The 26418-nt window shown below is 44.3% G+C and overlaps 13 protein-coding genes across 13 annotated transcripts; 7 read left to right on the top strand and 6 right to left on the bottom strand.

The window, feature by feature from the left end:
* The first annotated feature begins 10 nt into the window (after nucleotides 1–10).
* K450DRAFT_233621 (uncharacterized protein) lies at nucleotides 11–4481 on the top strand. The gene is made up of 16 exons (XM_051587786.1): nucleotides 11–127; nucleotides 190–258; nucleotides 318–792; nucleotides 886–940; nucleotides 1000–1142; nucleotides 1228–1698; nucleotides 1768–2267; nucleotides 2336–2402; nucleotides 2464–2550; nucleotides 2607–2880; nucleotides 2953–3071; nucleotides 3148–3386; nucleotides 3459–3667; nucleotides 3735–3981; nucleotides 4050–4167; nucleotides 4229–4481. The coding sequence occupies exons 1-16, from the start codon at nucleotides 29–31 to the stop codon at nucleotides 4366–4368; spliced, it is 3312 nt and encodes a 1103-aa protein (XP_051446210.1). The 5' UTR covers nucleotides 11–28; the 3' UTR covers nucleotides 4369–4481.
* A 2248-nt stretch (nucleotides 4482–6729) lies between these two features.
* K450DRAFT_286321 (uncharacterized protein) lies at nucleotides 6730–7509 on the bottom strand (the record flags this gene model as incomplete). The annotated part of the gene is made up of 3 exons (XM_051593531.1): nucleotides 6730–7256; nucleotides 7322–7399; nucleotides 7452–7509. The coding sequence occupies 3 exons, from the start codon at nucleotides 7507–7509 to the stop codon at nucleotides 6730–6732; spliced, it is 663 nt and encodes a 220-aa protein (XP_051446209.1).
* Nucleotides 7510–8010: 501 nt separating this feature from the next.
* Nucleotides 8011–10101, top strand: K450DRAFT_233608 (uncharacterized protein). Its single transcript, XM_051587785.1, has 5 exons — nucleotides 8011–8115; nucleotides 8182–8459; nucleotides 8560–9085; nucleotides 9145–9595; nucleotides 9667–10101. Exons 1-5 carry the CDS (start codon nucleotides 8026–8028, stop codon nucleotides 9867–9869), a joined length of 1548 nt encoding a protein of 515 aa, XP_051446208.1. The 5' UTR covers nucleotides 8011–8025; the 3' UTR covers nucleotides 9870–10101.
* On the top strand, nucleotides 10084–11244 carry K450DRAFT_233601 (uncharacterized protein). The gene is made up of 2 exons (XM_051587784.1): nucleotides 10084–10604; nucleotides 10664–11244. The coding sequence occupies exons 1-2, from the start codon at nucleotides 10334–10336 to the stop codon at nucleotides 11125–11127; spliced, it is 735 nt and encodes a 244-aa protein (XP_051446207.1). The 5' UTR covers nucleotides 10084–10333; the 3' UTR covers nucleotides 11128–11244.
* A 192-nt stretch (nucleotides 11245–11436) lies between these two features.
* K450DRAFT_233599 (uncharacterized protein) lies at nucleotides 11437–13070 on the top strand. Its single transcript, XM_051587783.1, has one exon. It carries the CDS (start codon nucleotides 11459–11461, stop codon nucleotides 12623–12625), a length of 1167 nt encoding a protein of 388 aa, XP_051446206.1. The 5' UTR covers nucleotides 11437–11458; the 3' UTR covers nucleotides 12626–13070.
* A 194-nt stretch (nucleotides 13071–13264) lies between these two features.
* Nucleotides 13265–14491, bottom strand: K450DRAFT_233597 (uncharacterized protein). Its single transcript, XM_051587782.1, has one exon. The coding sequence runs from the start codon at nucleotides 14455–14457 to the stop codon at nucleotides 13411–13413; it is 1047 nt and encodes a 348-aa protein (XP_051446205.1). The 5' UTR covers nucleotides 14458–14491; the 3' UTR covers nucleotides 13265–13410.
* A 705-nt stretch (nucleotides 14492–15196) lies between these two features.
* Nucleotides 15197–18087, top strand: K450DRAFT_233592 (uncharacterized protein). Its single transcript, XM_051587781.1, has 5 exons — nucleotides 15197–15295; nucleotides 15359–15823; nucleotides 15914–15970; nucleotides 16039–17673; nucleotides 17738–18087. The coding sequence occupies exons 1-5, from the start codon at nucleotides 15256–15258 to the stop codon at nucleotides 17887–17889; spliced, it is 2349 nt and encodes a 782-aa protein (XP_051446204.1). The 5' UTR covers nucleotides 15197–15255; the 3' UTR covers nucleotides 17890–18087.
* Nucleotide 18088: 1 nt separating this feature from the next.
* K450DRAFT_233589 (uncharacterized protein) lies at nucleotides 18089–18920 on the bottom strand. Its single transcript, XM_051587780.1, has 3 exons — nucleotides 18819–18920; nucleotides 18666–18752; nucleotides 18089–18595 (listed from the first exon to the last, which is right to left on the bottom strand). The coding sequence occupies exons 1-3, from the start codon at nucleotides 18872–18874 to the stop codon at nucleotides 18196–18198; spliced, it is 543 nt and encodes a 180-aa protein (XP_051446203.1). The 5' UTR covers nucleotides 18875–18920; the 3' UTR covers nucleotides 18089–18195.
* Nucleotides 18921–19247: 327 nt separating this feature from the next.
* Nucleotides 19248–20241, top strand: K450DRAFT_233587 (uncharacterized protein). Its single transcript, XM_051587779.1, has one exon. The coding sequence runs from the start codon at nucleotides 19313–19315 to the stop codon at nucleotides 20024–20026; it is 714 nt and encodes a 237-aa protein (XP_051446202.1). The 5' UTR covers nucleotides 19248–19312; the 3' UTR covers nucleotides 20027–20241.
* A 125-nt stretch (nucleotides 20242–20366) lies between these two features.
* Nucleotides 20367–21220, bottom strand: K450DRAFT_233583 (uncharacterized protein; the record flags this gene model as incomplete). Its single annotated transcript, XM_051587778.1, has 4 exons — nucleotides 20367–20386; nucleotides 20458–20811; nucleotides 20970–21033; nucleotides 21218–21220. 4 exons carry the CDS (start codon nucleotides 21218–21220, stop codon nucleotides 20367–20369), a joined length of 441 nt encoding a protein of 146 aa, XP_051446201.1.
* K450DRAFT_233580 (uncharacterized protein) lies at nucleotides 21074–22467 on the bottom strand. The gene is made up of 4 exons (XM_051587777.1): nucleotides 22104–22467; nucleotides 21889–22027; nucleotides 21402–21817; nucleotides 21074–21326 (listed from the first exon to the last, which is right to left on the bottom strand). The coding sequence occupies exons 1-4, from the start codon at nucleotides 22386–22388 to the stop codon at nucleotides 21243–21245; spliced, it is 924 nt and encodes a 307-aa protein (XP_051446200.1). The 5' UTR covers nucleotides 22389–22467; the 3' UTR covers nucleotides 21074–21242.
* A 140-nt stretch (nucleotides 22468–22607) lies between these two features.
* Nucleotides 22608–24328, bottom strand: K450DRAFT_233575 (uncharacterized protein). Its single transcript, XM_051587776.1, has 5 exons — nucleotides 23859–24328; nucleotides 23708–23785; nucleotides 23603–23636; nucleotides 23101–23458; nucleotides 22608–23023 (listed from the first exon to the last, which is right to left on the bottom strand). Exons 1-5 carry the CDS (start codon nucleotides 24041–24043, stop codon nucleotides 22623–22625), a joined length of 1056 nt encoding a protein of 351 aa, XP_051446199.1. The 5' UTR covers nucleotides 24044–24328; the 3' UTR covers nucleotides 22608–22622.
* A 1078-nt stretch (nucleotides 24329–25406) lies between these two features.
* Nucleotides 25407–26417, top strand: K450DRAFT_233568 (uncharacterized protein). Its single transcript, XM_051587775.1, has one exon. The coding sequence runs from the start codon at nucleotides 25453–25455 to the stop codon at nucleotides 26332–26334; it is 882 nt and encodes a 293-aa protein (XP_051446198.1). The 5' UTR covers nucleotides 25407–25452; the 3' UTR covers nucleotides 26335–26417.
* Nucleotide 26418: the final 1 nt, after the last annotated feature.

Here is a 26418-nt window from a genome sequence, read left to right as displayed (position 1 = left end):
CCGAACGTGTTGGATTCCTTCAGACTCGATGACAACGGCTCGATATCTAATATGGTCACCACACGAGGGCTACAACCAGTTCCTTGTGGGAAGTTCAGAACTCAAGTTATATGAATGGTTGCCAGAGGTAAAATTCGCGCATTGGTAAACCATTTCGTGCCTGCTTCTCAACAATACTTCCGGTTGCAGGAAGATGGAGTTCCCGCAAGAACACAACTCATATCGTCTATACCCATACCTAATATAACGTTGATGATGGTAAGCTCAAATTTATTGATGATAAGTTTCCAGACGTTTCAAGTAACCTTTGAGTATAGTGTGCTGATTGGTCACCCGATCCTGGTTGCAATGACCTCGTAGCTGTAGGCATGACAACTGGTCGAACAGTTTTGGTGAGAATGAATGAACATACAGATATTGATCAGTCTCCGAGACCTTGGGCTCAAGGAGATACCATGATATCACCGCGCCGAGGAGTCGCTCGTACGCCAATTCCGGCTAGTTCACCACAGATGTCAGCTCAACAGCAGTATCCAGTCTTACCTGTCAAGTCCTCTCGTGCATGTAATGTGGTCAAATTTTCTTCCACTCATCCTAATCTTCTTGCTGTGGGCCTTGATAAAGCTCGAAACGAGTCATGTCTGATGGTATGGGATGTTTCGCAAGCAACTACCTTAGATGAGTCTCGTACTCCGGGTACTATGACACCGCTTGCCACTGGGGATGTCGGACAATTCTCTCAGGTCGTGAATACATGGAAACCAAATGGACCTGGGGCATTTGATGCAAACGGTAAGCTTGCATTATGCGAACGTCATGTGTGAAGTGCAAATAAGAAATGTAAAACTCATAACCATTGTGCCCTCGCTTGCGTGGATATTAAAGAACGCCTCGCACAAACATCTGGTGTATTTTCCAACATGAACATTCCTACTAAAAGGTTAGTTATAAGCTTCCAACAGTCAAGCATAGTTCAGTGACTAATACACCTCATTTTAGTACAAAACCCGGAGAGCAGAAATTGATGCAGCAATATGGATCTGCTGAAGCCATTACTTCTTGTGCATGGTTGAGTGAGACCTCCGCACCATTGCTTATTGCTGGAATGGGAGGAAAATGGTTGAGACTTTATGACACACGATGTAAGTATAAATATATTCTGCTACTGCTCTGTTCAAGTCTTACTGACAATGGACTTCAATTCAATTTTTTTTTTTGGCGCATTAGTGGATGCTACATCTATGCCATTATCCATCCAAGACAAGGCAGTGTACGGTTTGACAACTGATCCATACCACACTCATCGCATCGCATCTTATACGGAAGACGGTGTTATAAAGCTTTGGGACATCAGAAAACCGGACGATGCTGTTTTAAGTATCAATGTTGATCACTCATCTGGCTCTAGAACGCCTCTATCTCGAATTTTGTTTGCACCATCAAAGAGAGGATTATTAGCATCTTTATCAAGAGACGCTAACGCAGTTGATTTATGGGATTTACAAGAGACGAGCTCAACAGTCTCGCCTGCAAAGATGCAACTGCAACGATCTGCTTCACCATTTGAAATGACAACAGCCACCGCAAATGTGCCATCCGCGGTAGATACAGAACCTCCTGTATCGACTTATGGAATACCACATAACGCCAGCACAGACGAGGATATCAGCATTCCTTTACTTTGGAGAAGTCGCCGCAGTGAGTACTCATGGGAAGCAGTTAAACCAAAACAGCACACTATTGACTAAATATCTGCAATTTTTGTAGCCAAACCTAGTACCAAGGCATTAGCATCCTTTTCCTTTATACCAAAAGCAAGTCATTACTTTGCTCGCGCTCACTCCTCCGTGCAAGGACTGCTTACCCTTACGAAAGACGGGGTGTTTGACACACTGAAGGTTCAGCAAGTTCCTAATATGACTTGGGAACCTAAAGGAGGAATATTAGCAACCGAAGGCATGGGAATGACGGAATACAGCCCTCAACAACGACCTTCTCAAGTATTAGACAAGGAACAACAACAAGACAACATTAAGAAATTGCATGCATTTGGCATAAATCAATCCTCGGTATCAACAGCTTTTGAAAAGCTTCATATCAGTATGGACAGAGATGAAACTGGCAGAAGTCTTTCTTTGGCTAATGGACCCAAGGTCATGCCACTCGCAGAGATTCGGTTTAATAAGGATCCAGCACTGTCAGCTGCGTTGGATCGCGATATCTCTGTGCTGATGCGTAAGCGCGTTGCTGAAGGATACTCCATGAATGTAAGATACAGAGCTTGATTTACAAGACGAAATTTGGACAATACTGATTTCTATGTATGCCATCGTAGTGCCGTAAAAACTTGGATATAATTGATCGTGACGTGAAATTGCGAGAACTTTGGCGTTGGATGTATCGTATGTAAACAGGCTATTGAATGTACCACTATGGTGACCTTGTACTTATGTAACTTCATAGGTGCGGAAACACTTTCTCATGGTAAAGCTCAGATTGGAAACGTCGACTATAGTTTCCAAGGAGTTCTCGGTGTTTGGCTGGGACCAAGTGAGTAGATTTGAGCTTGTTGCTGTCAAGGTATACTTCTTGTAACACTTCTTTAGCGCACAATCGACGTTCTTCACCCTCCAGCACCCCGCGTGCATCAACAAACTCACCCCCAACGCCACTGCGCCAACGAATAAGCCAGAGACTGCCAAGCGACGCTTCTTCGGATCAAACAAGATCATCCCCTGTAACGACCACTCCACCACAAACGCCGAGCACTGACAGCCAACTCTACATGGTCCAAACTGCTCGACTGCAACAGAGACATTTGGCACTTACCATTTGCGGATTCGCATTTACAGCTGATCAATTAGAGGCAGAGCTCATTCGGTAATGACGCTAGTCTTCTCTTTATTAACATCGCGATATGACAAACTAATACCGTTTTGGATGTTGTCATAGATTGGAGTCAGCAGGAGAATACGACACTGCGGCAGGGTGGGCATTATTCAATGGATTGCCTGATCGTGCTATCAAGGCACTTAGCAGCCAACGTGGAAACACTCTTGGGTCGGCTGACGGTAAGTTACAAAGGGCTATGCCCGTTTCACCTGCAAGTTTCGACATTCGTGACTTATCATACTCTATTTATTTCAGAACAACAGCGTAAACTCATGTCAGCGGTATTGGCCGGATACCAATCTAACGGGGAGAATATGAACCCAACATGGCGGGAGCTGTGCAAGTCTCTTAGCGAGGATATGGTTGGACGACCCTATCTCAAGGCGATTTTTGCCTATATTGCCTCCAACGATTGGTCCGTAGTATTGAACATGAAAGAATTGCCATTGTGTGAGCGTATGGCTGTTGCACTTAGAATCCTGGAAGACGATGAGGTACTATTTCGTCCGCATGCCACATGAATACCGACAATGTATCTTATGACTTTTATATATATCTATTCTCAGCTGACGAGTTATATCAGTGCGACGTCCGAGGAACTCATTCAGGAAGGCGACATCGAAGGTGTTGTTGTCACTGGTCTGACAACCAAAGGTATAGACCTTTTTGAAAAGGCTATCGATCGCTATGGAGACATTCAAACTGCAAGCTTAGTTCTCAGCTACGTCATGCCTAAACGTTTCAGGGATCGTCGTGTAGAGGATTGGGTAGAGGAGTAAGTCTTGGTTCCATGTGTCGTTGAACGAAAACTGGTTTTACTAATGCTGTATTGTATTTCACAGGTACCGGTCCTTGTTAGATCGATGGCAACTGTGGCATGATCGCGCCAATTTTGATATCGAGCGTGGAAAGCGTATGAACTCGAGTGAGATCGCCGCACCACAAGTTTATGTTCGATGCAATTACTGTGCGCAATCATTGGGTCACAGTTTGGTAGTTCAAAATGTACGTAACAAGGATGGAAAGCGCATGAGTGTCCAAGCCAACATCAATTCTGGATCGGGCGGTCGCGGAGCTGGAAAACAAAAGGTAAGCAATTATCATTTGATTGAAAGACTGAGCCAGCTTGAGCCCACTGTAATTGATGTCTGCATTAGTATACGATATGTCCAAGCTGTCGAAAGCCTTTACCTCGATGCGCTCTGTGCATGCTACATCTTGGAACTCCCACCGACTCGCTTAGACAAGCCATGGCCTCCAACAATACACAAAGCAGTATGTTCATTTGCTTTAATTCTGCTTTTCCTCTCTGTTTGATACTAACACCTCGTTCTAGTGGATCCTGCTGGGTTTGACTTGTGGTTCACATGGTGTCAAACTTGCCGACATGGAGGTCACGCTATACACATGTTGGATTGGTTTAGAACTCATAAGCACTGTCCAGTCAGTGAATGTGATTGTATGTGTCAACCTTGAGAACAATGGTAGCTGGCTTTCCTTACATCTCGGACCATAATATTAAATTACACGTAGTATATGATACATTCAAAATATAATCATGGTCATCATGACCTTTTATCAGATATCAATCTTGGGCACATGGCGCGTTGCAGTAATGTCCTTTCCTTAAGTCGCATTGTAGTTCCTGAGTGATTTGCTATTCCACAGCGTGTTTAAATACACACTATAACACTTTTTCCCCCATGATGTATTGCATCGCTATTTTGCCGTATATCAAACAGACAGCCGCAAATGGGACAAACTCTATCATCTGTGGAACGGAATCTGCTTTCTGTTCGTATGGAACAGATTCGAAACAAAAGACTCTTCACTTTAGGCGATCCGCCAATGACGTAATTTTTATACTTTACAGTTCATTAAGAGCAATTGTACTGAAATCAAAGGGTATTGATCATAGAGTTTCGTAACGCACTACCAAAACATGGAAGCAGTATATCAATTGACCTGATGCTGTTGCGTCTGCTGCAAAGAATCAGGCCAAAGCGATATGAATGGTAGAAAACACTACTTTATCTGGTGTCACATGCATTGGGCAAGTGTGATGAAATTGGGAATTAAAAAAATGTGGGCTCTCTGAAGAATCCCACATTCCCTCCTTTCATGGTCATCATGCGAAACACTCTAGCATTAGTTGATCCAACCAACGGCGAAGTCACTCGAGTGGTGGCCGAGAATGTTGAAATGGAGATCAATGAGGTTCCCGAATCCTCAGATTTCAAATCCAACGACGAACTGGCCGAGGAGTGGGACCAGAAGATAGGCAAGAGAGCTCCCGTCGTCATCCAAGGTTCTCAAAGCAACTTAATAGTAAGTTACCTTTTTTTTTTTGTTCAAATATCAATACTACGATGTACTGATACCTGCCGGTGACTCCATCAACCAGAAGGAACCAGGAAAAATTCACAATGTGGTCTTAATGAACAAAGCTGGTGATGCCCTGGTGACGGGATCAGGTTGGCTGGCAAACAATATGATTAAGGGAAGTAATGCATTGGCAATAAAGATCCAAAAGTAAGTACAGCTGTGTCCATGCTTAATCCATGTACAGTATCACTCATTGTTCTCTTTAGTGGCACGCGGGAGTTGGAAACGACGATCACACCTGCAGAGCATCCAGTCCAGATATCCCAAGATACTAGAGTTGCATTAGAAATGTTTGGTACAGCAACAGGAAAAGTCACCACCGGTAAGTCATTGGGAACATTTTTTGCAAAGAAGTAAAATGCCATATCTCATACCCGTGTGCAATTTATTGCAGCTGCAACAAAAACATTTGATCGAGCCATTTCGGCAGCAATTAAAGGAATCAATTTTATGTATGAGCAGACAAAGGACCCGGAAATGAAGGATATACCACAACCACCATCTACTCCGTCAGAGCCTAACCATGCGCAAAAGCTTGGCCAATCGGCTCTGACGGCCATTGCCACCGTATTAAGTAGTACAGGAGTAGCTGCTGGTACTATCAGTGCTTCGGCAAGATCGGCTCTGGTTGATATCATTAGAAAAAAGTATGGCGAGGATGCAGGATTCGTTGCGGCCAGAACTCTGCATGCTACAGGAAATATTGTGGAGATGCTGGTGTACTTTGATGCTCGTGGTATTGCCCGTCAAGTGGTTAAACGAGGCACCAGGCAGCTTGGTGGCAAGCAAACTAGCGATGACCAGAAGAAGCAGTATGCTTCCGACTCCGACTCTGACATGGAGTATGATAGACGCATGGTGGATTCTCCCGTTGACGACAAAGCGATGTTTGAGCACGTTGAATACCCAACAGGTCCACCTCCTCCATTTCCGCCACGACCCCGCCAAACCGGAAAGTCGGTCGATGTTATGGGAGATGATCATTTACGGAGCCCAACATCTCCACCACCGTTTCCTCCACGACCAACAAGATATACATTGCCTATTGAAAGTGATCAAGAGAAAGTAGGCCAGGAACCAGAGACAGAAACAACAACGAAAATTGAAGATAGCCCGGAGCATCAAACATCGACTATAGATCGTGCAAAAATGGATGTAGGTCAGGATGGCCAACTCGAACCAGAGTCAGAGTTGTTGACCCCTAACCCCATCTCAGAAAAGCTGACAGTTACAACAGAACCCGAAGAAGTAAACGTTGCTTATGCTTGATAGCGTACAAAAAACCCTCAGTGTACCATAAAATCACATTGTATTTATTAACATGCTTTTAGTAAAATTGCTTTTCTCCGTTTTCACAAATACCAATGTTTGCCAGCAATTATGAGATCGATTGCTTAAAAAAATCTAGTTTATTGAGACGACAGTGTTGTGTACATCTATACCAGTCATTAATCAGAGAAATAGTGCGAGAGAGGCAACAGTTACAAATGCTAGTCCAGCTGCTTTAGCCTGGTACGCGTGCACTGAACTTGAGGAAGAAAGGAAAGTTTTGCCTCCATTGCCAATTGGAGTCAAGTTTTCAGCTAGACGAGAGTCAGGGCGATTCGAAGGGTTTCCTTTCGCGTCGGATTCCATAGGAGGGTAAAGAATTGTGCTATTGTTATGACGAGGGTGTGCTGCTCCGCACTGGTACTTCTGCTCACAGGCTATGATGCAGCTTGAATCTCCAATTCTGCAGGCGCGAACGCAACTTTGCTGGTCATAGGTGCATGTAAAGTAATGGATTGTTTGTGTGTACTCGGCAACGTTAGGGCGTTTGTTTCCTGCGCAGACGCACTCATATGCTAGAGAAGCAGTGTCGCAAATGTTTAGACTAGCACCTTGGTTAAACTCATCGTGGCAGATTAAAGGACAAGTTGCGATTTGCTGGTTACACCATTGAGGAAAGTTCAGCTTCACACGATCGTCGACATCGTTGGCTAAAACGTTGCAAGTCGAGTTAAATACATTGGCGCTGTGAGCGTACCACATAGCCTCATCTTACCGTTAAATGCCTCCACTTGTGATAAAAGGCATAATGCCAGCGACGACAGTAGTGTGTACGAACCCAGAAGCATCTTTTCTGAAGTTGAGTGAATTCAATTTGGTATTCTTTTATATCATTATTTACGTACCTGTTTGACGGAAATTTGGATCGGCAGGCACTCCATCCCGAAGACTTTGCTTTACCATTTTTTGTCTGCGGGGCCTGCTGGATGGCACCAATGTTTTCCATCCGACACTAATTTCCGAAAATTGAGAACCTCAGCCGACGGCGCAATGCCCACAAAAATAATCAAGCAGTGTAATCAAACATGGATTCAGCGCGGAGCCTTAGTAAATTGTATTTATTTATACCTGTCTCTTGTTCATCGTTCTCGTGATGATGGAGAATAGATACTGCTGTGGAAGGTTATTGTTCAAACCCATGTGGCCTGATAAAGATGTGTGGGACCATTACAATTAGTAAATGAATTTTTTTCAGGTGCTCTCTATTATATGTTCCTTTCATTGTAATGTCCCTGGATGCACCACATATATTTTTTGGTCCTGCAAGCATTTGAAACTTTGTCTTGACAAGCTTGGTGAAAAAATCAGTTCTGTGGTAGTGGGGCCAAAAAAATGGGCCGTCACATAGGACTGCTTCTTGTTCGAAATTTTGCAATTTCCCTTGTCCAAAACTTTTCTTTCATTCCAGGTGTCTTCATTATGGGTGATTACCAAAAGCTTGCTGTTAAAAAGTACGCCCGTCTGCCTTCAAGGCAAACAAACGAGTCGAGATTCTGGAAGAAGTTCAAGGTAAAATTAATCTCCAAGCGCACGACATCCTCAAAGTGGATTCATGTCTAATGCTCTGTTTCTCAGTCTCCTGTATCAATCAAAGAATATGCAGAAGTCTCTTCTATCAACTTCTCGCCTGTCGCACCATATGATTTTGTCGTTACGTCGTCGACTCGAGTTCAAATATACTCTTCGAAAACACATCAGCCTAAGAAAACGATATCTCGATTCAAGGATACCGCCTTCAGCGGCACTTTCCGACATGATGGAAAGCTTGTAGTTGCTGGTGATGCTACTGGTTTGGTTCAAGTTTTCGATGTCAACTCTAGAGCCATTTTGCGTCAATTCAACGGTCATAAGCTGTAAGTTGTCTGCTCGACTAATGTGAATCGTTTGTGCAAGTGACGCTAACTAACAAATGTTTTTTTATTTTTTAAACTTTTTTCTCGAAATGCAAAACAGTCCTGTTCATGTTGCCAAGTTTTCAAATGATAGCAAGCATGTTATTTCAGGATCGGACGACAAGACGCTGAAAGTGTGGGATGTGTCAACCTCAGAAGCACTCAATGTCTTTGAAGATCACACTGATTATATTCGAGCTGGATTGGTCAGCGTTGAGAACCCCAACCTTGTTCTTTCCGGTTCCTACGATCAAACTGTCAAACTGTGGGATTTGCGATCAAATTCATGTGTTATGTCAATGAACCATGGAGCACCAGTTGAAGAAGTCTTGATGTATCCAGGAGGAGGAGCTATTGTGTCAGCTGGCGGAACCACTGTGAAAGTATGGGACTTGCTCAGTGGTGGTAGGGCTTTGCATTTGGTCGCCAACCACCAAAAGACCATCACCAGCATGTGCTTCGATGGATCTTCATCCAGATTGCTCACTGGTTCATTAGATCAACACGTTAAAATCTACAATGTTATGGATTACAAGGTTGTGCACAGTATCAAATACCCTGCTCCAGTCATGAGTGTCGGAATTTCTGTAAGTATATGGAATGAAAAACTAATGTTATCGATAAGTACTAAACTGGTATTACATAGTCTACTGATTCGACGCTCGCTGTCGGTATGTCCAATGGCTATCTTTCCATTCGACAACGCCAAGCTAAGTCATCGGAAATGGCCATGAAGAAAATAAGAGACGACTACGTTCAAGGAGGTACCTACAAGTACTTTGTTCGAGGACAAAGCCATCAGGGTGCCGAGGATGACTTCAAGATTGAATCCAAACGCAAGAAGCGCCTTCAGCCTTACGACCAATACCTTAAGAAATTCCAATATGGTAATGCCTTGGATGAAGTTTTGCGCACACAGCAGTTCCCAATTGTGGTTGTGTCGTTGCTTCAAGAATTGATTCATCGTGATGGTTTGAAACTGGCCATTGCTGGTCGAGATGATATTTCTTTGGAGCCTATTGTTCGATTTGTCGTGAAGCACATTAACTACCCAAGATATGTTAATCTTCTGATTGACGTTGCTAATGCTATCATTGGTAGGTTTCCCTTTTACGCGCCTTTCATTGTATCTGCCACCCATTGACTAACGGTTTATTTTTTGAATCAGATATGTACTCTTCTGCACTTGGACAGTCACCACTTATTGATGATTTGATCGGCCGCCTGCGTGACAAGGTGAAGATGGAGATTGCGTTCCAAAAGGACTTGATGCAAACGTTAGCTTCCATGGATATGCTGTTTGCCAGATCTGCAGTTGGCGACAACCGCACCATGGCAGTGGAAAATGCAACCACCCCTGTCTCTGTATAAGTCAATAGACTCCTGATCGTATTGCTCTAATCATCAGCAATTGTATATTATTCTTGTTTCGATCCCACTTTTTCCTTTAAAAAGTTTAAACAACCTTTTATGTTGCATTTCAATCTTGCATTCTGTGCCTTTACCTCGTAAGCATTTAGACCTGTTATTAAACTTTTTCGGCAAATTCCCCTCATTTCAACTCTGGTATAGCTAATGATATGTGAAGAATCAACCGTTACTTCCTAATAAGATATCGAAAAAATCAACGGAAGAATTGTGGCATATTGGCAGGACCCTCTTCTGTGCATCCTAATCAACAGTGTTTAAGGTGAAGAAGAATCAACTTGGTGTTCAGACCACGACAGGGGTGACAGTATCTTTGTGAGTCATCTAATTGTCTCGCCGAGTATAAAGCAGTGCAGCCACTTCGGAGTTCATCAACTATAGGCCCTCTTACCTACCTTTGAACTGCAATGGCCTCTTCTCCCTCTTCACTCTACATTGTCAATCGCAATTACTCTTCTTGGTCTCTGCGAGCCTGGCTTGCTGTTCGCTTCGTGAACTATCCCTGTGAAGTTAACTGCCTCTACCTTGATCAAGATCATGACTTTGGCACACCTCAAGCCAAAGAGATCTTGAAGCAAGCTGGACCAACCGGCAAAGTGCCTACCTTACACACATACTTGGATGGAGAAAAGATCATTATCTTTGAGTCTCTGGCTATTATGGAATTTTTGGCTGAAGGTGAGTGCCAATAGAGGTTGGATCAGAAAAATGTATACAATTCTTAATCATCATTATAGACTATCCACAGCTATGGCCTAGTGGTAAAGCAGACCGAGCACTGGCAAGGGCTGTTTCAGCCGAAATGGCTTCGTCTTTCGGTTCCCTGCGTGGTAACTACCCTATGAATCTCCGAGCTAGCTACCCATTTGTTAAGAGCTACTACGAAGCTACTCCTGGGATCGCGCGCGACCTGGCAAGAATCACTAGCATCTTCGTCACTTGTCGTGAACGAGTCCAGTCGCGGGACGACCTCAAGAAAATTGATGAAGGATTCCTATTTGGAGCGTTCACTGCTGCGGACGCCATGTACGCCCCGGTATGCTTCCGTATCAAGTCAATGTCATTGCCTATCTCAGACCCAGTAGCCAATGAATACATTGAAACACTTTGTAATTACGGAATTGTTCAGGAATGGGTAAAGGAAGCTGCCAAAGAAACGCAGATTTTGCCTAGTGACGAAGTTCAATTTCCTTCAGAGTAAATAATATACAATAGACGGGCAGCGGTACTAAATAAAAAATAATCAACATGTCAATGCAATACATGCTATATATCCTACTTAGACTGCCAAGAACGATTTCAAAATAGTTGATTGTCAGTGCTTTTCTTTTCGGAGCGCCTTTGAATACTGGTACGATTTATGCCAATGGTAAGATTTCTATGTGAGACGATATTGTTTGGCAACATTGAAGAGCAGATGGTTATTCCAGCGGGCCGAAGTGAGTCAATCCTCGCCAATCAGCGACAAATAGCGTGATCAATTTTGCCTTCCCGCTTTTCTCACCTCTGTACGTTTTTCTTCAACGTTGATCATGAGCTCCTCAAATACAGAAGATAAGACACTATGGTATTCCAATCCGGAAGCGCGGTTTTGGACGACAACCGCTCAGCCCAACGACACCATTTTCAAGTTTCATCGATCACTGGTGCCTGGTCACAGTTCCACCAAACTCACAGAGCTACCTAGTGTGGCATCTGAACTGCAGGTTTCTCGCGTATTCATCAAAGATGAGTCCACAAGGATGGGCTTGCCGGCTTTCAAGGTACTTGGTGCCTCTTGGGGCGTCTTTCATACCCTATGTCAGAGGTGGGACCTTGACATCAACACTACAACGATCGATGTGCTGCGCAAGCATGCTGCAGAGGAACAATCAGGGCCCATTGAGTTAATTGCTGCCACTGCTGGAAATCATGGTCGTGCAGTTGCTCGTATGGCCAACATACTAAATATTCGTTCTCGGATATATGTCCCGGAAGCGACCACGCAAAGGTCTTGCAATTACATTGCTTCAGAAGGTGCTGAAGTCATTGTGGTGCCGGGTTCTTATGAAGCAGCGGTAGAAGTAGCAAAGGAAGCGGTACAACAAGCAGGATCCAAAGCCATACACATCCAAGATGTTGCGTGGGATGGTTATGAAAGTATTCCTATGCATATAGTGGATGGCTATTCTACGTTGTTTCGCGAGATCGACGAGCAACTGGCTCTAGCCAACAGTCCCTCGGCGTCTGTAGTGGCTATTCCTGTAGGATGTGGTGTACTTGGCCATGCTGGTGTCAGGCACTACCGAAGTGCAGAAAGAAAAGGTGTCCCTCCTAATATCCTCACCGTCGAACCTGATAATGCTGCTTGTCTTCTACTCAGTCTGAAGTCGAATAAGTTGCTATCGATTGACGCAGGCAGAAACATCATGCCAGGCTTGACAGGCGGGCAGATATCTTTCCTTTCATGGCCGGATCTGCAGCATGGTGTCGATGCTGCCATTACTGTCGACGACGCAAACGTGGACAAGGCGGTGCATGATTTGGCAACATTAGGCGTTTCCTCAGGGCCATGTGGTGCATCTACTCTAGCAGCACTACGTACATTACAATCAAATGCTGACCCAATGAAATATCAGGGTCTTGATATTGGAAAGGATTCGGTCATCGTGCTTGTCAGTACAGAGGGAAACTTTACGTATCTTGGAGAGGGGAAATGATGTTGTACAAAAGTATTATTAGACTGACGCAAAGCAATGTCGTAGTATGCGCGGTGAAGTTATTCTACTTTGGCAGAGTTCTATGTTATAAGGCTGTAGTATGGTCTATTTCATGTTGCAGGCAAGCAATTGATGTTTTCTCGAATGCTATAAAGGGATACCAATTCTCCAAAGGGTTGTAATGTGTGCAGTCTGAGTTTCATGACGCTGTTGTTGTGGTACATAATGTTGTTGTGCAGCTTGTACACTGCGCAGGTGTTCATTCTAGAACAGCTGTAAGCTTAACTTCGTACCACTGCATCGTTCTACTGGCCGCCACAATCATGCACGCCACATTTGCCAGCTTCTGTCGTCACTGTATCCACATTAGGAAATGCAGAAAAGGGATAAGCGCCACTGTTTAAAAATAAACCCACCTGAAACATCTATGGCCGTGAATCAACGCGAGCTTTATTTTGCACTATGGAGCTTTGTGAGAAGTGCTTTGAGGCTATCTGGGCATTCATAGCAGGCCTTTGTTTAATAGCATTGCTGGTCGTCAGGTCCCCCGATTTAGAGCGTGGTCATCATCACTCCCATGACGTAAGGGCTGGTTGAAGGTATGGTTCGGCGCATGAAAACACGAAACAATTCAGGCACTTTTGCAGGGAATAAGAGCATAATTTATTTGGTAAGGAGCGCGATAGTTAGCTAGTTTTTGCAAAAATGAGTGGGGGGGGCATTTTGTTATTTAAAATTTTTACAGAGATATACATGGGTTCTTTTAAGTAGGGACAAGCCAGTTTTTAACAGTGGGCAGGGATGGATTGGTTATCGAGTTGAAACGACCGACGAGTCCAAACTTGCAAGTGATCATTCATGTCATCTTCTTCGTCACTCTCGTTTTCCCACTCATCATCAGCTTCTTCAAACGCACCGGAAAGTATATCATTAACATGACGTCTCAGTGACACATGGCGGCGGGCACTAGGCCGTCTTCGTACCGACGATGTTCTCTTAATGGAAGCAACCTTGGGTCGTAGATGCACTGTATTTTCATTTTGTCGCTTGATATGAACGGTGTTTTGATCGTTAGGTGTATGCACACTGGGGGCAATTTTAGCATCGGACGATGGAGAGTTTGGGAGTGAATTTTCGGAGCCGGTCATGACAATTTGCGGTAATTCAAACTTGTGCTTAGGAGGTTCTGGAGGCATGGATTGATGTGAAGTGGTTTCCGTCATAGGCGAAAGCGAATGTCTTGGCGTTGCAGGGCCTAAAGACTCTTCACCCGATGTATTATCGCTCATATTACTCTCTAAGGAGTATCGGCTGAGTCGCTGGTTTACATTCTTGTCCATATCTTGCAGACGAGCAGTCACTTGGGGGTTGTTCTGATACGATAAAGATGTTTGGCGAACAGGGTATTGAGACATGATTTTAGGTCTCGGGGTATGGTGACCGACGCTTTTTGGATACAACGAGCTGGCGGTACCGAGGGTTTTCAGTTGACTAGCAGGCTTTGCGTTTTGTTGTCTGACCAATTCAGCCTTGAGCTGCGCAGGCAACTCGTTGAAATCGCAGGCACTAAGTGCATCGAGAGCTAAGCTAACGTTGCGATCCATTTGTTTATAATCTGGTTTGGCGGTAAGTTTGATCTTTGGCGCATCTTGGGGCAGTGGTTTTCTCCATGTTCGGCGTTGTGGAGGGGATTTGGTATCGAGTCTAGGTGGACAATCAAGTGACTGCCTTGGCCTATCTGGACGCTCGAATGTAGATGGGGGTGGGGTTGACCATCGAGTAGGAAAGTCTAAGCGAGAATTGCGAAAAAGCTTCTTTAGTTTTGTGTCCATGCGTGAAAAGGAAGAAGACGACGTTAAGATAAAGTAAAGCGGATGATTAGTTTTAAACAAAAAAAAAAATAATGTTTACGTACTGATGTTTGCTATTTTTGAACTGTAACACAAATCTCCCAAATTGGACCATTGCCAAGAATACCCGCTGCATCGATTGAATCGAACCCTTCAGGGGGATTTTTTCCAGTCTGTTCAAAGCCTTGTGCTAATGCGCGGTGCTCAATTGTGAGCATAAATAGATGATCCATGTTACATTCACTATGAATAATAGTCATGGCAAATTCCATAAAACATCAAGTAAGACGAAAAATTTCGCATCACTAAGCTCCTACCGCTGGGTTTTCCCCTCGGCAAACCAAAAATTTCAGTCAATTCACGATAGGCTCAAAATGACACAGGCAAACTGTTTTCAGCAGAAACGCCAATCTAGGAGCTTGTATAGTCCCTTGATAGTCTAGTGTAGAGTAGAGTAGAGAAGAAATGTAGGAATAAGCTATTTATACTCTGATATGCTGATCTCTTGGCAATGGGTCTTTACGTTGAAAATGGTGCTACAGTTTGCCCGTTGCTAGAAAGACTTTTTGTTCAGGCAGAAAACAAACCCTGTCGGTCGGAAGTTTTGGTTGGGTTAAAAAGCCGTCACAGAGTCAATAAATTTATCGTTCATGGGCCGTAGCGGGAGGACTGCAAACCTGCAAGACCATGACAAGCAGACTGTTGTTGCAAAATGGTGCCACTCGGTCCTTATGCTACATTAGACTTGTCAATGCAAGAAGTGTCACGACTAAGCGCTGGATGCAAGACTCTTCGACATTGCTAGCTGAAGCCAAGCCACGTATGTATGAATCACTTGGAGCTCCTGAAGTTGAGCAGAAGTACCAAGCACGACGAATAAAAGGCAAAGTTCAGAAAGGTGTGCAACCCCAATCGGCCATTGATGATATCGTCAAGAGTAAATGGGCTCGTCCAAGTAATTCCGACGCTGCAAGATCGACAGGGAAGAGGAAGGGCGGTCAGGATATCACTTTGCGACAACAACCAAAGCCGACTGATCATCATCCTGAAAAGCATGCAGGAGAAGCACCCAAACTTCACCAACGACACGTTGAAAAGTTTACACAAGAGCATAAACATAAAGGAGATATCAAGAGAAGTAAGAAGAAGGAGGAAGAGAAAGCAAGGGTGCTCGAGCAAGAACGGTTGGCTGCATTGAAATACGAGAAAGAGCTGAAAGCCGAAGCTGAGGCGAAAGAACGAAAGAACAAATTGGAGCAAGCCAAGGCTGAGAAAGTTCAACGCGATGTGTATATCCCGGAGGTCGTCAACGTTTCCAACTTGGCCAAAATTCTAGGTATTCGTTTGGGTAAGTCACCATAGGCAAGGTTTGAAAAAATAGGTAGCGTCGCCTCGTCCCAAGCAAGCTAAAACATTTCGGACATATTTTTTTCCTTAGAGCAAATGATCAGTACAATGCAGGCTCTGGAAATGCCAAATACCAAGCACGATCATAGTAAGTTGATACATCGATAAGGAGTCGTATGGAGAGGTATCCCATTCTCACATCTTTTGGTTGTTTAGTGCTGACTGCAGACGAATCTAGTTTGATTGCAATGGAACTGGATATGAATCCAATTGTAGACTCGCAAGCTGCATTGGATCTTTTCCCTCGTCAGCAACCCGAGGATATGTCTATCTTCCCTTCCAAACCTCCGGTGGTGACCATCATGGGCCACGTTGATCATGGTAAAACTACCTTATTGGATACACTTCGTAAGAGCTCTGTCGCAGCAGGTGAAGCAGGTGGTATCACTCAGCATATTGGCGCCTTTTCTGTTGATCTTCCATCAAAGAAACGTATTACCTTTTTGGATACCCCTGGACACGCTGCCTTCTCCGCCATGCGATCGCGAGGAGCTAATGTGACAGACATTGTTGTACTTGTCGTGGCTGCAGATGATGGTGTTATGCCTCAGACAGTGGAAGCAATCAAGCATGCTCAAGCCGCCAATGTCCCCATCATTGTTGCTGTCAACAAGTGCGATAAACATGGCGCAGACCCACATCGAGTGAAGCAAGAACTATTACAGCACGAAATCCAGTTGGAAGAATTGGGTGGCGATATTCCATCGGTTGATGTGTCTGGATTGACTGGAAAAGGCTTAGATGAATTGGAGGAGAACATTGTCACTTTGGCGGAAGTTCTGGATCTTCGAGCTGAACGAAATAATACGGCCGAAGGTGTTGTGCTGGAATCCAATATTGAAAAAGGTCGAGGCAATGTCGCAACCGTCTTGGTTCGAACTGGAACGCTGAAGCCTGGTAGTAATGTTGTTGCTGGTAACGCTCTATGCAAAGTGCGATCTATGACGGACGATAAAGGAAAGCCGGTGAAAGAAGCATTACCTGGTATGCCTGTCAAAGTGATTGGCTGGAAAGAGTTACCCAATGCTGGCGACGAAATGCTCCAAGCGCCTTCGGAGTCTGTTGCGAAGACGGTCGTGGCCAATCGAATTGCTAAAGTGCAGCGAAAGCAACAGTTGGAAGATCTCGAAGTCATTAATGACAAGCGCAGACGTCAACGTGAGCAAGTCGAAGCGGAACGAAACGCTGAGCGAGCCTACAAGAAGGAAATGTGGATGTTCCATCAAGGTCTCATCACTCAGTATCCGGAAACCCTTAACAAGCGATTGAGTGATATTCAAGTAGGAAACACTCCCCAGGAAGAAGCAGAAGACAAGGTCAAGGAGCTTCGAGCGATTATCAAAGGTGATGTTAGTGGTACGGTGGAAGCCGTCGTGGATTGTCTCAACGGTCTGCATACTCCAGAAGTCCGTGTCAAGGTGGTCAGCTCAGGTGTTGGAAACATTAGCGAAAGTGACATTCAGCTTGCTGCAGCTTGTGAGGGACACGTCATCGGTTTCAACGTGAAGGCAGACAAGCGCATCCAGCAACAAGCTAGCATAAGCAATGTGCCAGTCAAATCGTACAATGTCATTTACAAACTGTTAGACGATGTCAAAGCAAGCCTGTGTGATATGCTTCCACCCATCATTTCCACTCAAGTCAACGGCGAAGCCACTGTTTTACAAATCTTCCAGATCACTGTGAAAGGTCGCGATACAAAGCCCATCGCCGGTTGCAGAATCACCAACGGTAGTGTGACCAGAAATGGTCGAGTTCGAGTTGTCCGAAACAAAGAAACTATTTGGGAAGGTAAGTTTCAGGCTAAGGGGGGTTACTTCTTTACCACTTTGACTAAAATCTCAACATGTTATAGGCGAATTGGATACGCTGAAACAAGTAAAGAAGGACATTTCAGAAGCCAAGAAGGGTCTCGAGTGCGGTATGGCATTTGAAGGATTCACTGACTTTAAAGAAGGCGATATCATTCAGAGCATTCAGACCATTGAAACTCCAAGAACGTTCTAAACATCCCCATTGCAAAGCATATTTCTTATCTGTATCATACATACTTCATCTCTTACACTTTTCACATCCCCTTTCCCACATTCCCTCCATAGACTACTGTCTGTAACAAGTCAAGATGGACCTCCAATTTAGATAGACTGTCCCCCATAAGAAAAATAAACTTTTGTCGAACCTGTAATGTATTCTATGAGCAATTTTTTTATTTTTATTTTTTATTATATCTTGTAAAAGTGTAATTCAACAATTTTGGAATGAATGCAATGATATATGTAGATGGGGGCGGAGCGGTTCTCAGTTGGTTTTCACTTAGAAGAGTGTATCTTCTTCACGGAGATATTCACCAATATCAGCTTGGTGGAAAGCTACAATGTCAGTGGGTTGTAATTTACGAGAGTCTGAGGTTGATCGTGCGGTGACGCCGAAACCCAAAGGAACATCGGACATGTTGAGGACAATAACACCTTGATGTTCTGGAGTATCTTCAGTGACTCGTCCCAAATGAGCCTTGACAACATGGTTGCCGTACAAGAAGGGCATTTCACCATTGGGCTTAACCCACATCTTGTGCTTAGCGTACTGTGCAAGGTAATCGAGGGCAGTGATGTGAAGTCGGAATTTGCCTGTCTTTGTCATTTTTCCAAAGCACACACCCAATGAGCCAAGTTGATCTCTGCCGACAGATACAGCTTTGCGCATGATTGATTCACTGCCGTCAATTTACAATTAGATACAAGGCCGTGAAGAATATAGGTGAAAAATCTTTCATGATGCATTACCTGACATAGTAAACTCTATCTTTGTGCAGACGGAAGCAGTAGGTTTCGTCTGACCGGTCAATCAAGTGTTTAATGTTAGAGCCGATGCTAAAGGAAAAAGAGGTATGATTAGCGCACAGTAGATAACTATGGTAGCAAAGGGCCGAGACATACTATTTTGCGAGCTTTTCGAAAAGGGTTTTTGTTTCTTCTTCTGTCAATGGTCGCATGATTTACAATTGTGTTATTTACAGCTTTGAATGATCGGGACTCTACACTGACAAAAAAAAAAAAAGCTTTTGACTTCAGGTGCCAAAAAAATTGTGACTCGTTTATTTTGATCATCGAGGTTCACTTCAGTCATGTTAACGGTATACTCGGCTGGATGAGTGTCCTGTTTGTTGATAGCATTTTGATCTATAGTATGAAGCAAAAACATTAATATCTACGCATTTTCATTCTAAAGAATAATCAACCGCAAGTGGTTAATCGACAGCTTTTCGCAGACTGCAAATTTGGCCCCCCAATGGCAAGAACGACAGACAAACTCCGATGACCACTCGAAACGAAAACTAAGCGCAACTGGAAGTCCAAAGGTTGACATGCTTAGATTGCTCCCACCTGTGCGTACTCTAAAACAATTCCAATTCCGTGCCGCAAGATCCCTAATGACCGATAACCACGCACACATTGTGGAGAACATTCGCACTGTTCGCAAGAACATGGACGCAGTTTTGCAAGGACGACAAAATGCTACCCTTGTCGCTGTCAGTAAATACAAGCCTGCTGACGATATCAAGGCAGCTTACGAAGGAGCCGACCAGAAACATTTTGGCGAGAATTATGTTCAAGAACTAGTAGAGAAGAGTGAAATATTACCCCGCGATATTGCATGGCACTTTATCGGCAACCTGCAAAGCAACAAATGTAAAGTCGTCGCCGCCATTCCCAACCTTTATGCTGTGGAGACTATCGAAAGCAGCAAGAAAGCCGATAGTCTTAACAAGGCTTGCATTCAGGTGTCAAGAGAATCCAAAATCAATGTGTTTGTTCAAATCAATACCAGTGGCGAGGAGAGTAAGAGTGGAGCAGAACCATCAGCATGTGTGGAAATCGCCAAGCACATTGTTGATAACTGCCCGCAACTGAACTTGCTAGGATTGATGACCATCGGTGCGCCAGATAGAGACGGCTCTGAAGGCGAGAATCCAGATTTCGTCTGTTTGCGAGAATGTAAGAGCAAGGTAGAACAGGCTATTCCTGGATTGTCACTAGAACTCAGCATGGGTATGTCTGCTGATTACCAAGAAGCTCTTGCTGCTGGGTCTACTAATATTCGAGTTGGTAGCACCATCTTTGGATCTCGTCCTCCTAAGCAGTAAAAAATAAAAGCATATTACAGTATAATATTCATTCTACTCAACTCAACTGTTCAATTTTTGAAACACCACATAAAGGCTCATAGAAATAGGATTACTTTGATTTGCCAGTCCTAGCTTTGCGATAGCACAGCTAATCCTGACATGCATAGGCTGCTTCATGACTAGCATTTGCTACACTATAGCATTCTCTCTCATATACGCAGAGCTTAGTCCAGGCACTCCATCCTTACTACTATATTAACATTGACACATACGATCAAGTCCCCTCGATAAATTACATAGTGAAAACTGTAACAATTTTATTGTTGAAGATGACAATGGACGTGGGGTGATTTTGCATTTAAGCGATGAGCTCGACAACTGTAAATCATAGACCAAATTAATATCCGTTCGGCAAGGGACAAACGATGATTGTAGAAACATCAACTTACCACCACCGGCAGCCTTGATCTTTTCCTCAGCGCGGCGGGAAACAAACTTGGTGCGGACAATGACGGGTTGTTCGGGGAGACGACCCTTGGCAAGGACCTTGTGGAAACCGTGTTGAAGAGCATCGATGACGGCAACCTTTTCGGTGTTCTTGTACTTGTTACGGACTTCCTCACCAACCAAGGTCCAGATCTTGTCAAGGTTGACAATAGGACGATGGAACTGGTTGTGGGTCTTGTGGAAGTAGCGCATACCGACCTTACCGAAGTAACCAGGATGGTACTTGTCCATGTTGATACGGTGGTGGTGTTGACCACCAGCAAGACCACGACCACCAGGATGCTTTCTGTGCTTGCCTGGAAAATGAGAATTGCGGTATATTAGTTTCTATGCATTCTTGGGGATGGTCGTTGCCGTTAGGTGGTTGAAATGTAGATAGGTGGGTTGAAGACTATCTATCTACTGCTGTCACAATCTAGTCGTATTCCTTCCAAAAATGAACAGTAATGCTTACCGACACGACCGTGACCGGCGGAAACATGTCCACGCTTCTTTCTGTTGTGGTGAAGTCTGGTAGGCTGGAATGAACAAAGAATGGGAAAATGCGTCAGTCAAATTATGTCTAAAGTCGAATGTCGAATAAACCCCCATAAGGATGTCTGAAAGAAAGCGTAGTTCATCCATCCATCCATCCATCGGTCATACGGTTGAAAGGATTCATGCTGTATGATAGATGAGGGTTGTTCAAGTATCGATACGGACCATTGCTACAAGAATAAAAGGAGGTTCAATACGGTTGCCCTCCCATCGCACAGTTTTGACTTGAGCCCAGCCAGTCCTGTGTGTCGATTGCAAAAAATTTAAATTCCGTCTAGTGCCAATTTTTTTTTTAGGGCATAGTGAATGGATGAGCACTGTATTATACATGATGTGTTTATTGACTTGCCTTGCTTGCCGTCAAGACGTAATTAACTTCTAATGATCCAATACCAGCTACTCCTATATCACCATTTTTCTCACTAACAACCCACCGTCCTCTGAGTGGGTTCCAGGCAATTCCTCGCACATCATCGACTTGCCAACCGCCTTGTAAACTGTGAATGGCTTCCCTGAGCTCTTCAGACTTGATGTATTTGCTCCAATCGTGTGTGCCCTTGTGAACCATCTTCAATACATCCTCAGCCAAGAAATTGGTCAAGAAATAAGCCATGGGTGTTCGTGAAATAGTCGAGAGAAGCAGTTTGCCACCGGGTCGAACCATGTCAGCACATACTCGAAGGAATTCGGAGGGGTTATTTACATGTTCTATAATTTCCATTGCAAGTACAACGTCGAACGATTCTCCTTCGGCTAATAAGTCCTCTAAGGATCACCAGGAATGGTTTAACATGGTATGTACCGGGGATGAGCTTTCTAATGTTTATGTCACGTACCTGCTGTGGTATTTCGATATTCCAGCTGGCCTGGCCCCGTCCAAAGAGCTGGGTCCTTTCGAGAATGAAGCATAGCCATTTGTATATTGTTGTAAGAGGCATCAGCTCCTAGGACATTGCCTCCTAGTCGTACCAAAGACTATAGTCGTTGCGAGTGAGTGCCTGGAAATCATATCCTGCGAAATAGCGAATACTTTTTTTTTTTTTTTTTTTACCTCTGAAAGCAAGCCACCACCACATCCAATATCCAGCATTTTCAGTCCCTTGAATGGCGTACTATCCTGAGCAATCGGTGCGATACGGTCGCGGATATAGGAAACGCGTGTTGGGTTCATAAGGTGAAGCATGCCGAATTCACCATGAGGATCCCACCATTCCGCCGATTTCGCACTAAACTTTTGGACTTCCTCGGCGTTAATGGTAGAAAGTTGTGACAGAGCTCTCACCTGTCCCGTTTTCGTAACGAGCGGTCGCAGACCACGCAACATTTGAGGCAACATGTTATGAGCGTAAGTGTGAAGGGGAGGGAATTCTGGCCTCCAAGCACCTTCTGTGACTGTCAGAAATAAAATCGACGGCTCCACCAGACGGGTCAAAAAAAATAAAATTAAAAAATGGTATAGTGTTATGCAATGGGATTATTTATTGAGGAATATTTTAGTGGATCGATCTTTTTTCCTGAAAAAGATCTCAATAACCACATAGGTCATCAGACGTTCGCGTCATGGTATGGCTCAAAGTGACAAGAGCTTGTTAGGGCAGGTGTCAGGGATGGGAAGGGTCTTCGCAGCAGGAAGCTTCCAGCCTTTGGGCTTCTTAGGGCATTCAGCCTTATCGTAGCTTAGGTCTTCAGTACCCTTGACAGTGACTCCATAAATCTTGAGGGTAACGGGATGCTTGAGATCCTTGTTGCGAGACCAGCTGCTGACCAGTCGCTGGAGATCGGCGACTCTGTCTGCTGCTGGGGGCCAGACATCGTCAGGGAAGCAGCACATCAACTGACGTCTGGTGACCAAGAATCGATTCAAGTAGCTCTTCTCTGTTTCATTGTGCTTGCGAGGACCTGTCAGTTTCAAAATTCTTGGAAGGTTGATTAAAGGTTCAACGTATTGCCAGCCATGGTTAATGATGGTATCTAAATTGTTTGAAAGAATAAATAGCGTTAGCGAATCTTCTCCTATGGGTTAATGGAAGGTAGATCATTGTTTATACCGTAAAAGATGGCTTTTCCCAAGTTGGACTGAACATTAACGCTAGCAGCGTATTTAAGTGCAGGAGCAAGATACATAGCGAATCCAACATCAAGTTGAGTTTGAACAAAGGTAGGATCAGTGCAAGCAGTCTTGGTCCAAGCCGCAGGATAACCAGAAAGTTTCTTGGTATCGTTACGTTGAGTGTCGCAGAACTTGAGCTTGGAAAGGCGGGTCAGTTCTGGCACATACTTTGTGAGGCTATTCTTAGGCTTTCTCTTGGTATATTGTTGAATCACGGTAAGGGCATCGTTGGTGCCAGAGGTGAATCCAATATAGCCTGAAGTGTAGCCACGGCCATCGCCAAGAGCTTCGACATACTATAGAAAAGGCCAATAAAGATGAGCACGTTTGAAACAACACAGGAGTAGGTTGCCCCCAATCGCCTTGTCATAGCGAGTGGGCCAAATGTTCCATCCCTTCAAGAAAAGGAGGTGAGACAAAAATTTTTAATTATTACATACCGCATAGCCCATGATGGTGTTGCCATTTTCAAAGCTTTTGTGTTGAATATAAACAATTAGTATGTTGCCCGTTGAATCAATTTAAATGATCACTCATGTACTCACACGTTGGTGATCAACTGTGCCATTTTTTCAGTGTGAGCATCGATTTTCTCAGTGGGAAGCTTGGTGATGTCGTAAAAACTACGGTATTGGCAGGTGACTTGATTAATCGAGGAACACTCCCTATCGATGTTTACGCTGGAATTGTACTTACGTAGTGCAGTTTGACGTTTCCACACAGTTGGAGTGAAGAGTGTCGAACTCAAACTTGGCGCAATTCTTATGGGTAATGCCATAAGTTGAGCCAGTGCAGTAAGGGAACTTGCTCTTGGCTAGCACTGGGCTAACCACGGCGGCAAGTAGAGCCAGCCCGTTGACGACAGCAAAAGAAACCTTCATAGCCCACAACCAGGTAAGGAATGGAAGGATGAAAAAGTGAAAGAGTATCGAGCATGAATCTGGTAAGGTCAACAGGCTTTTATAAATTACATTTCGCTAATAACGTTGCTGGGCCCCGATTTTGGCCACTTTGGTGCAAGTATGTGTAACTGCACGATCGATCCCCGGGTTATGCGTATCGTGTTCATGTCACGACGACAGAGGCGTCGTAGATGGACAACACACTGATTTGACATGGTGGAGACCAGCTTCAATGTCTCTCAAATATAAAAAAAACCACCTCAATTTCGTGATGATTGTATGTTACGATCCCGAAGCCTTTATTGCGTTACACAAACCAAACAAAGCCTATGTGCAACCAGTACAGGGTCCCTCACCTTCATGCTTGGGTAAAACGCATTGAAATTGTTATGCGGATCGTCAAAGTTGGACCTCGATCGCTGTCAACATTACCTATGGATCTCTGTGACGCGGCAAGTAAGAAAAAGGCAAGCTCAGCTAAGATAGGCCACCTACGTTGACGAAACCCCGAAGCGCCAATCACACGGTATTCGAGCTTGACATGTTTGTCAACAAAAGAAAGACGGATGCAAGGAGAAACAGAAATAATGTGACTTCATCCAACAAACATATGTTGCTCATGATCCGGTTACCGGATGGTGTTAACCGAAATGTGTTAGTTATGAGACCAACTGACAGATGAACCCTGAGCGTTAAGCCAAATGGTACGTTATGGCATTGGGGTTTAATCTGCATAGGGACGTTCAGTGCTGAGTCCTGACGTCAAGGAGCCACTAAAAAAGCTGAGCTGCGGTAAAAGTGGGCCGATTCAAGCTTAAAAGGAAATCAAAGCTGGCATCGACCCAACATGGTCCAATGCCAATGTGCATTCACTAGGGCTGCCACACGGGAGCAGCATAGCTTAGCGACTATTTTATTCTTCAACGAACTGGTATTGGTCTCTGCATTTGTAAGGAAAACGCAGAGAACCAATCAGAAGATGCTTAATAAATGAGGCTGGTGGCTGGTGCATGGTCATCACTTGTCCAATTTTGACTCAAACTCCGTTCGCTGACTTCACCGGTTTTGGGCTATGTTTCGAGTCCTTCCTTCCAGATCATTCCAGCTTTGGCTGCGGTAGTTGTGTGAAAAACAACGTAGGCAAAGATGGATAGATGAATGAATGAATGAACGCGTTGAATGTAGTCGTGCCGACGGTTCATCTTGGTAGTAGGCTGGCTGGCCCCATGAGCGGCAGAGGGGAATGACTTTTTGTCATGATCTAAAATAGGAAATGACATTTTCACTGGTGCGCTCGGCAATTCTCGTGATCAGCCAAGAATATAAAGGGGCCGAGATTTGAAATCATGTTTTCACCACTTTCTTCTTAAACTTCTTCCCATAACAACATGCAAATCTTTGTCAAAACCTTGACTGGAAAGACAATCACTCTTGAAGTGGAGTCTTCAGACACCATCGATAACGTCAAGCAAAAGATTCAAGACAAAGAGGGTATCCCACCAGACCAACAGCGCCTTATCTTTGCTGGAAAGCAACTAGAAGATGGCCGCACCCTCTCCGATTACAATATTCAGAAAGAATCCACTCTCCACCTTGTGCTTCGCTTACGTGGTGGTATGCAAATCTTCGTCAAGACCTTGACTGGCAAGACCATCACTTTGGAAGTGGAGTCGTCCGATACCATCGATAACGTGAAGCAGAAGATTCAAGACAAAGAAGGCATTCCACCAGACCAGCAACGTCTCATCTTTGCTGGTAAACAGCTTGAAGATGGACGAACGCTTTCTGACTACAACATCCAAAAGGAGTCCACCTTGCACTTAGTTCTCCGCTTACGTGGCGGCATGCGAATACATGTGACCTCCCCAAATGGCAAGGCGCTTATCCTAGACAACGTAGAATCCTCCGCTACGGTAGAAAGCATCCAAGAAAAGGTGGAAGATAAGGCTGGATATCGTCTGATGTATCAAGGGCATGAACTGCAACAAGGCCAACCATTAGCTACTTATAATATCCAGGATGAATCAACTCTCATTTTAGAACAGCCCGCTCCTGCTCGTAGAAAGTTAACCCGTTGCGCATTTGGTACTTGCACTGATAAGGCTGTCAAGATCGTTGGAGACTGCCGCTACTGTGAGGCTAAGTTTTGTGGACGACATCGTTTGCCAGAAGCCCATGCGTGTGTAAATCTCACCAACTGTAAGCAAGTGGCCCACGAACGTAATAGTATCAAGTTGCTAAGCGAACGATGTGTAGCTAGTAAAGTGTAAATATCATAATAATCCCCCCCACCCACGCAAGAAATAAACCCACCTACTGTAATGTACGAAAATAAGCAAACCGAACCTATTTTT

This window comes from Umbelopsis ramanniana, assembly GCF_025399195.1.
Source record: "Umbelopsis ramanniana AG unplaced genomic scaffold K450scaffold_16, whole genome shotgun sequence".
NCBI lineage: Eukaryota > Fungi > Mucoromycota > Umbelopsidomycetes > Umbelopsidales > Umbelopsidaceae > Umbelopsis > Umbelopsis ramanniana.
This window is presented reverse-complemented; position numbering and strand designations above follow the sequence as displayed.

What these genes read in the sequence shown, in the direction of transcription:
- K450DRAFT_233621 (XM_051587786.1), top strand. Translation starts at nt 29, where the DNA reads ATGACAACGGCTCGATATCTAATATGGTCACCACACGAGGGCTACAAC. An exon ending in TATATGAATGGTTGCCAGAG is followed by an intron (nt 128 to 189) that starts GTAAAATTCGCG and finishes TTCCGGTTGCAG; the next exon opens with GAAGATGGAGTTCCCGCAAG. An exon ending in ACTTTGGAGAAGTCGCCGCA is followed by an intron (nt 1,699 to 1,767) that starts GTGAGTACTCAT and finishes CAATTTTTGTAG; the next exon opens with CCAAACCTAGTACCAAGGCA.
- K450DRAFT_233608 (XM_051587785.1), top strand. Translation starts at nt 8,026, where the DNA reads ATGGGTGATTACCAAAAGCTTGCTGTTAAAAAGTACGCCCGTCTGCCT. An exon ending in CAATTCAACGGTCATAAGCT is followed by an intron (nt 8,460 to 8,559) that starts GTAAGTTGTCTG and finishes AATGCAAAACAG; the next exon opens with TCCTGTTCATGTTGCCAAGT. An exon ending in CGTTGCTAATGCTATCATTG is followed by an intron (nt 9,596 to 9,666) that starts GTAGGTTTCCCT and finishes TTTTTGAATCAG; the next exon opens with ATATGTACTCTTCTGCACTT.
- K450DRAFT_233601 (XM_051587784.1), top strand. Translation starts at nt 10,334, where the DNA reads ATGGCCTCTTCTCCCTCTTCACTCTACATTGTCAATCGCAATTACTCT. An exon ending in TATGGAATTTTTGGCTGAAG is followed by an intron (nt 10,605 to 10,663) that starts GTGAGTGCCAAT and finishes TCATCATTATAG; the next exon opens with ACTATCCACAGCTATGGCCT.
- K450DRAFT_233599 (XM_051587783.1), top strand. Translation starts at nt 11,459, where the DNA reads ATGAGCTCCTCAAATACAGAAGATAAGACACTATGGTATTCCAATCCG.
- K450DRAFT_233597 (XM_051587782.1), bottom strand. Translation starts at nt 14,457, where the DNA reads ATGGACACAAAACTAAAGAAGCTTTTTCGCAATTCTCGCTTAGACTTT.
- K450DRAFT_233592 (XM_051587781.1), top strand. Translation starts at nt 15,256, where the DNA reads ATGCAAGACTCTTCGACATTGCTAGCTGAAGCCAAGCCAC. An exon ending in GCTAGCTGAAGCCAAGCCAC is followed by an intron (nt 15,296 to 15,358) that starts GTATGTATGAAT and finishes GACGAATAAAAG; the next exon opens with GCAAAGTTCAGAAAGGTGTG. An exon ending in AAATACCAAGCACGATCATA is followed by an intron (nt 15,971 to 16,038) that starts GTAAGTTGATAC and finishes TTGGTTGTTTAG; the next exon opens with TGCTGACTGCAGACGAATCT.
- K450DRAFT_233589 (XM_051587780.1), bottom strand. Translation starts at nt 18,874, where the DNA reads ATGCGACCATTGACAGAAGAAGAAACAAAAACCCTTTTCGAAAAGCTC. An exon ending in TTCGAAAAGCTCGCAAAATA is followed by an intron (nt 18,753 to 18,818) that starts GTATGTCTCGGC and finishes TTTTTCCTTTAG; the next exon opens with CATCGGCTCTAACATTAAAC. An exon ending in GATAGAGTTTACTATGTCAG is followed by an intron (nt 18,596 to 18,665) that starts GTAATGCATCAT and finishes AATTGACGGCAG; the next exon opens with TGAATCAATCATGCGCAAAG.
- K450DRAFT_233587 (XM_051587779.1), top strand. Translation starts at nt 19,313, where the DNA reads ATGACCGATAACCACGCACACATTGTGGAGAACATTCGCACTGTTCGC.
- K450DRAFT_233580 (XM_051587777.1), bottom strand. Translation starts at nt 22,388, where the DNA reads ATGTTGCCTCAAATGTTGCGTGGTCTGCGACCGCTCGTTACGAAAACG. An exon ending in GTGGTGGCTTGCTTTCAGAG is followed by an intron (nt 22,028 to 22,103) that starts GTAAAAAAAAAA and finishes CAACGACTATAG; the next exon opens with TCTTTGGTACGACTAGGAGG. An exon ending in ACGTCTTGACGGCAAGCAAG is followed by an intron (nt 21,327 to 21,401) that starts GCAAGTCAATAA and finishes AATTGGCACTAG; the next exon opens with ACGGAATTTAAATTTTTTGC.
- K450DRAFT_233575 (XM_051587776.1), bottom strand. Translation starts at nt 24,043, where the DNA reads ATGAAGGTTTCTTTTGCTGTCGTCAACGGGCTGGCTCTACTTGCCGCC. An exon ending in GCACAGTTGATCACCAACGT is followed by an intron (nt 23,637 to 23,707) that starts GTGAGTACATGA and finishes TCAACACAAAAG; the next exon opens with CTTTGAAAATGGCAACACCA. An exon ending in GGGAAAAGCCATCTTTTACG is followed by an intron (nt 23,024 to 23,100) that starts GTATAAACAATG and finishes CAAACAATTTAG; the next exon opens with ATACCATCATTAACCATGGC.
- K450DRAFT_233568 (XM_051587775.1), top strand. Translation starts at nt 25,453, where the DNA reads ATGCAAATCTTTGTCAAAACCTTGACTGGAAAGACAATCACTCTTGAA.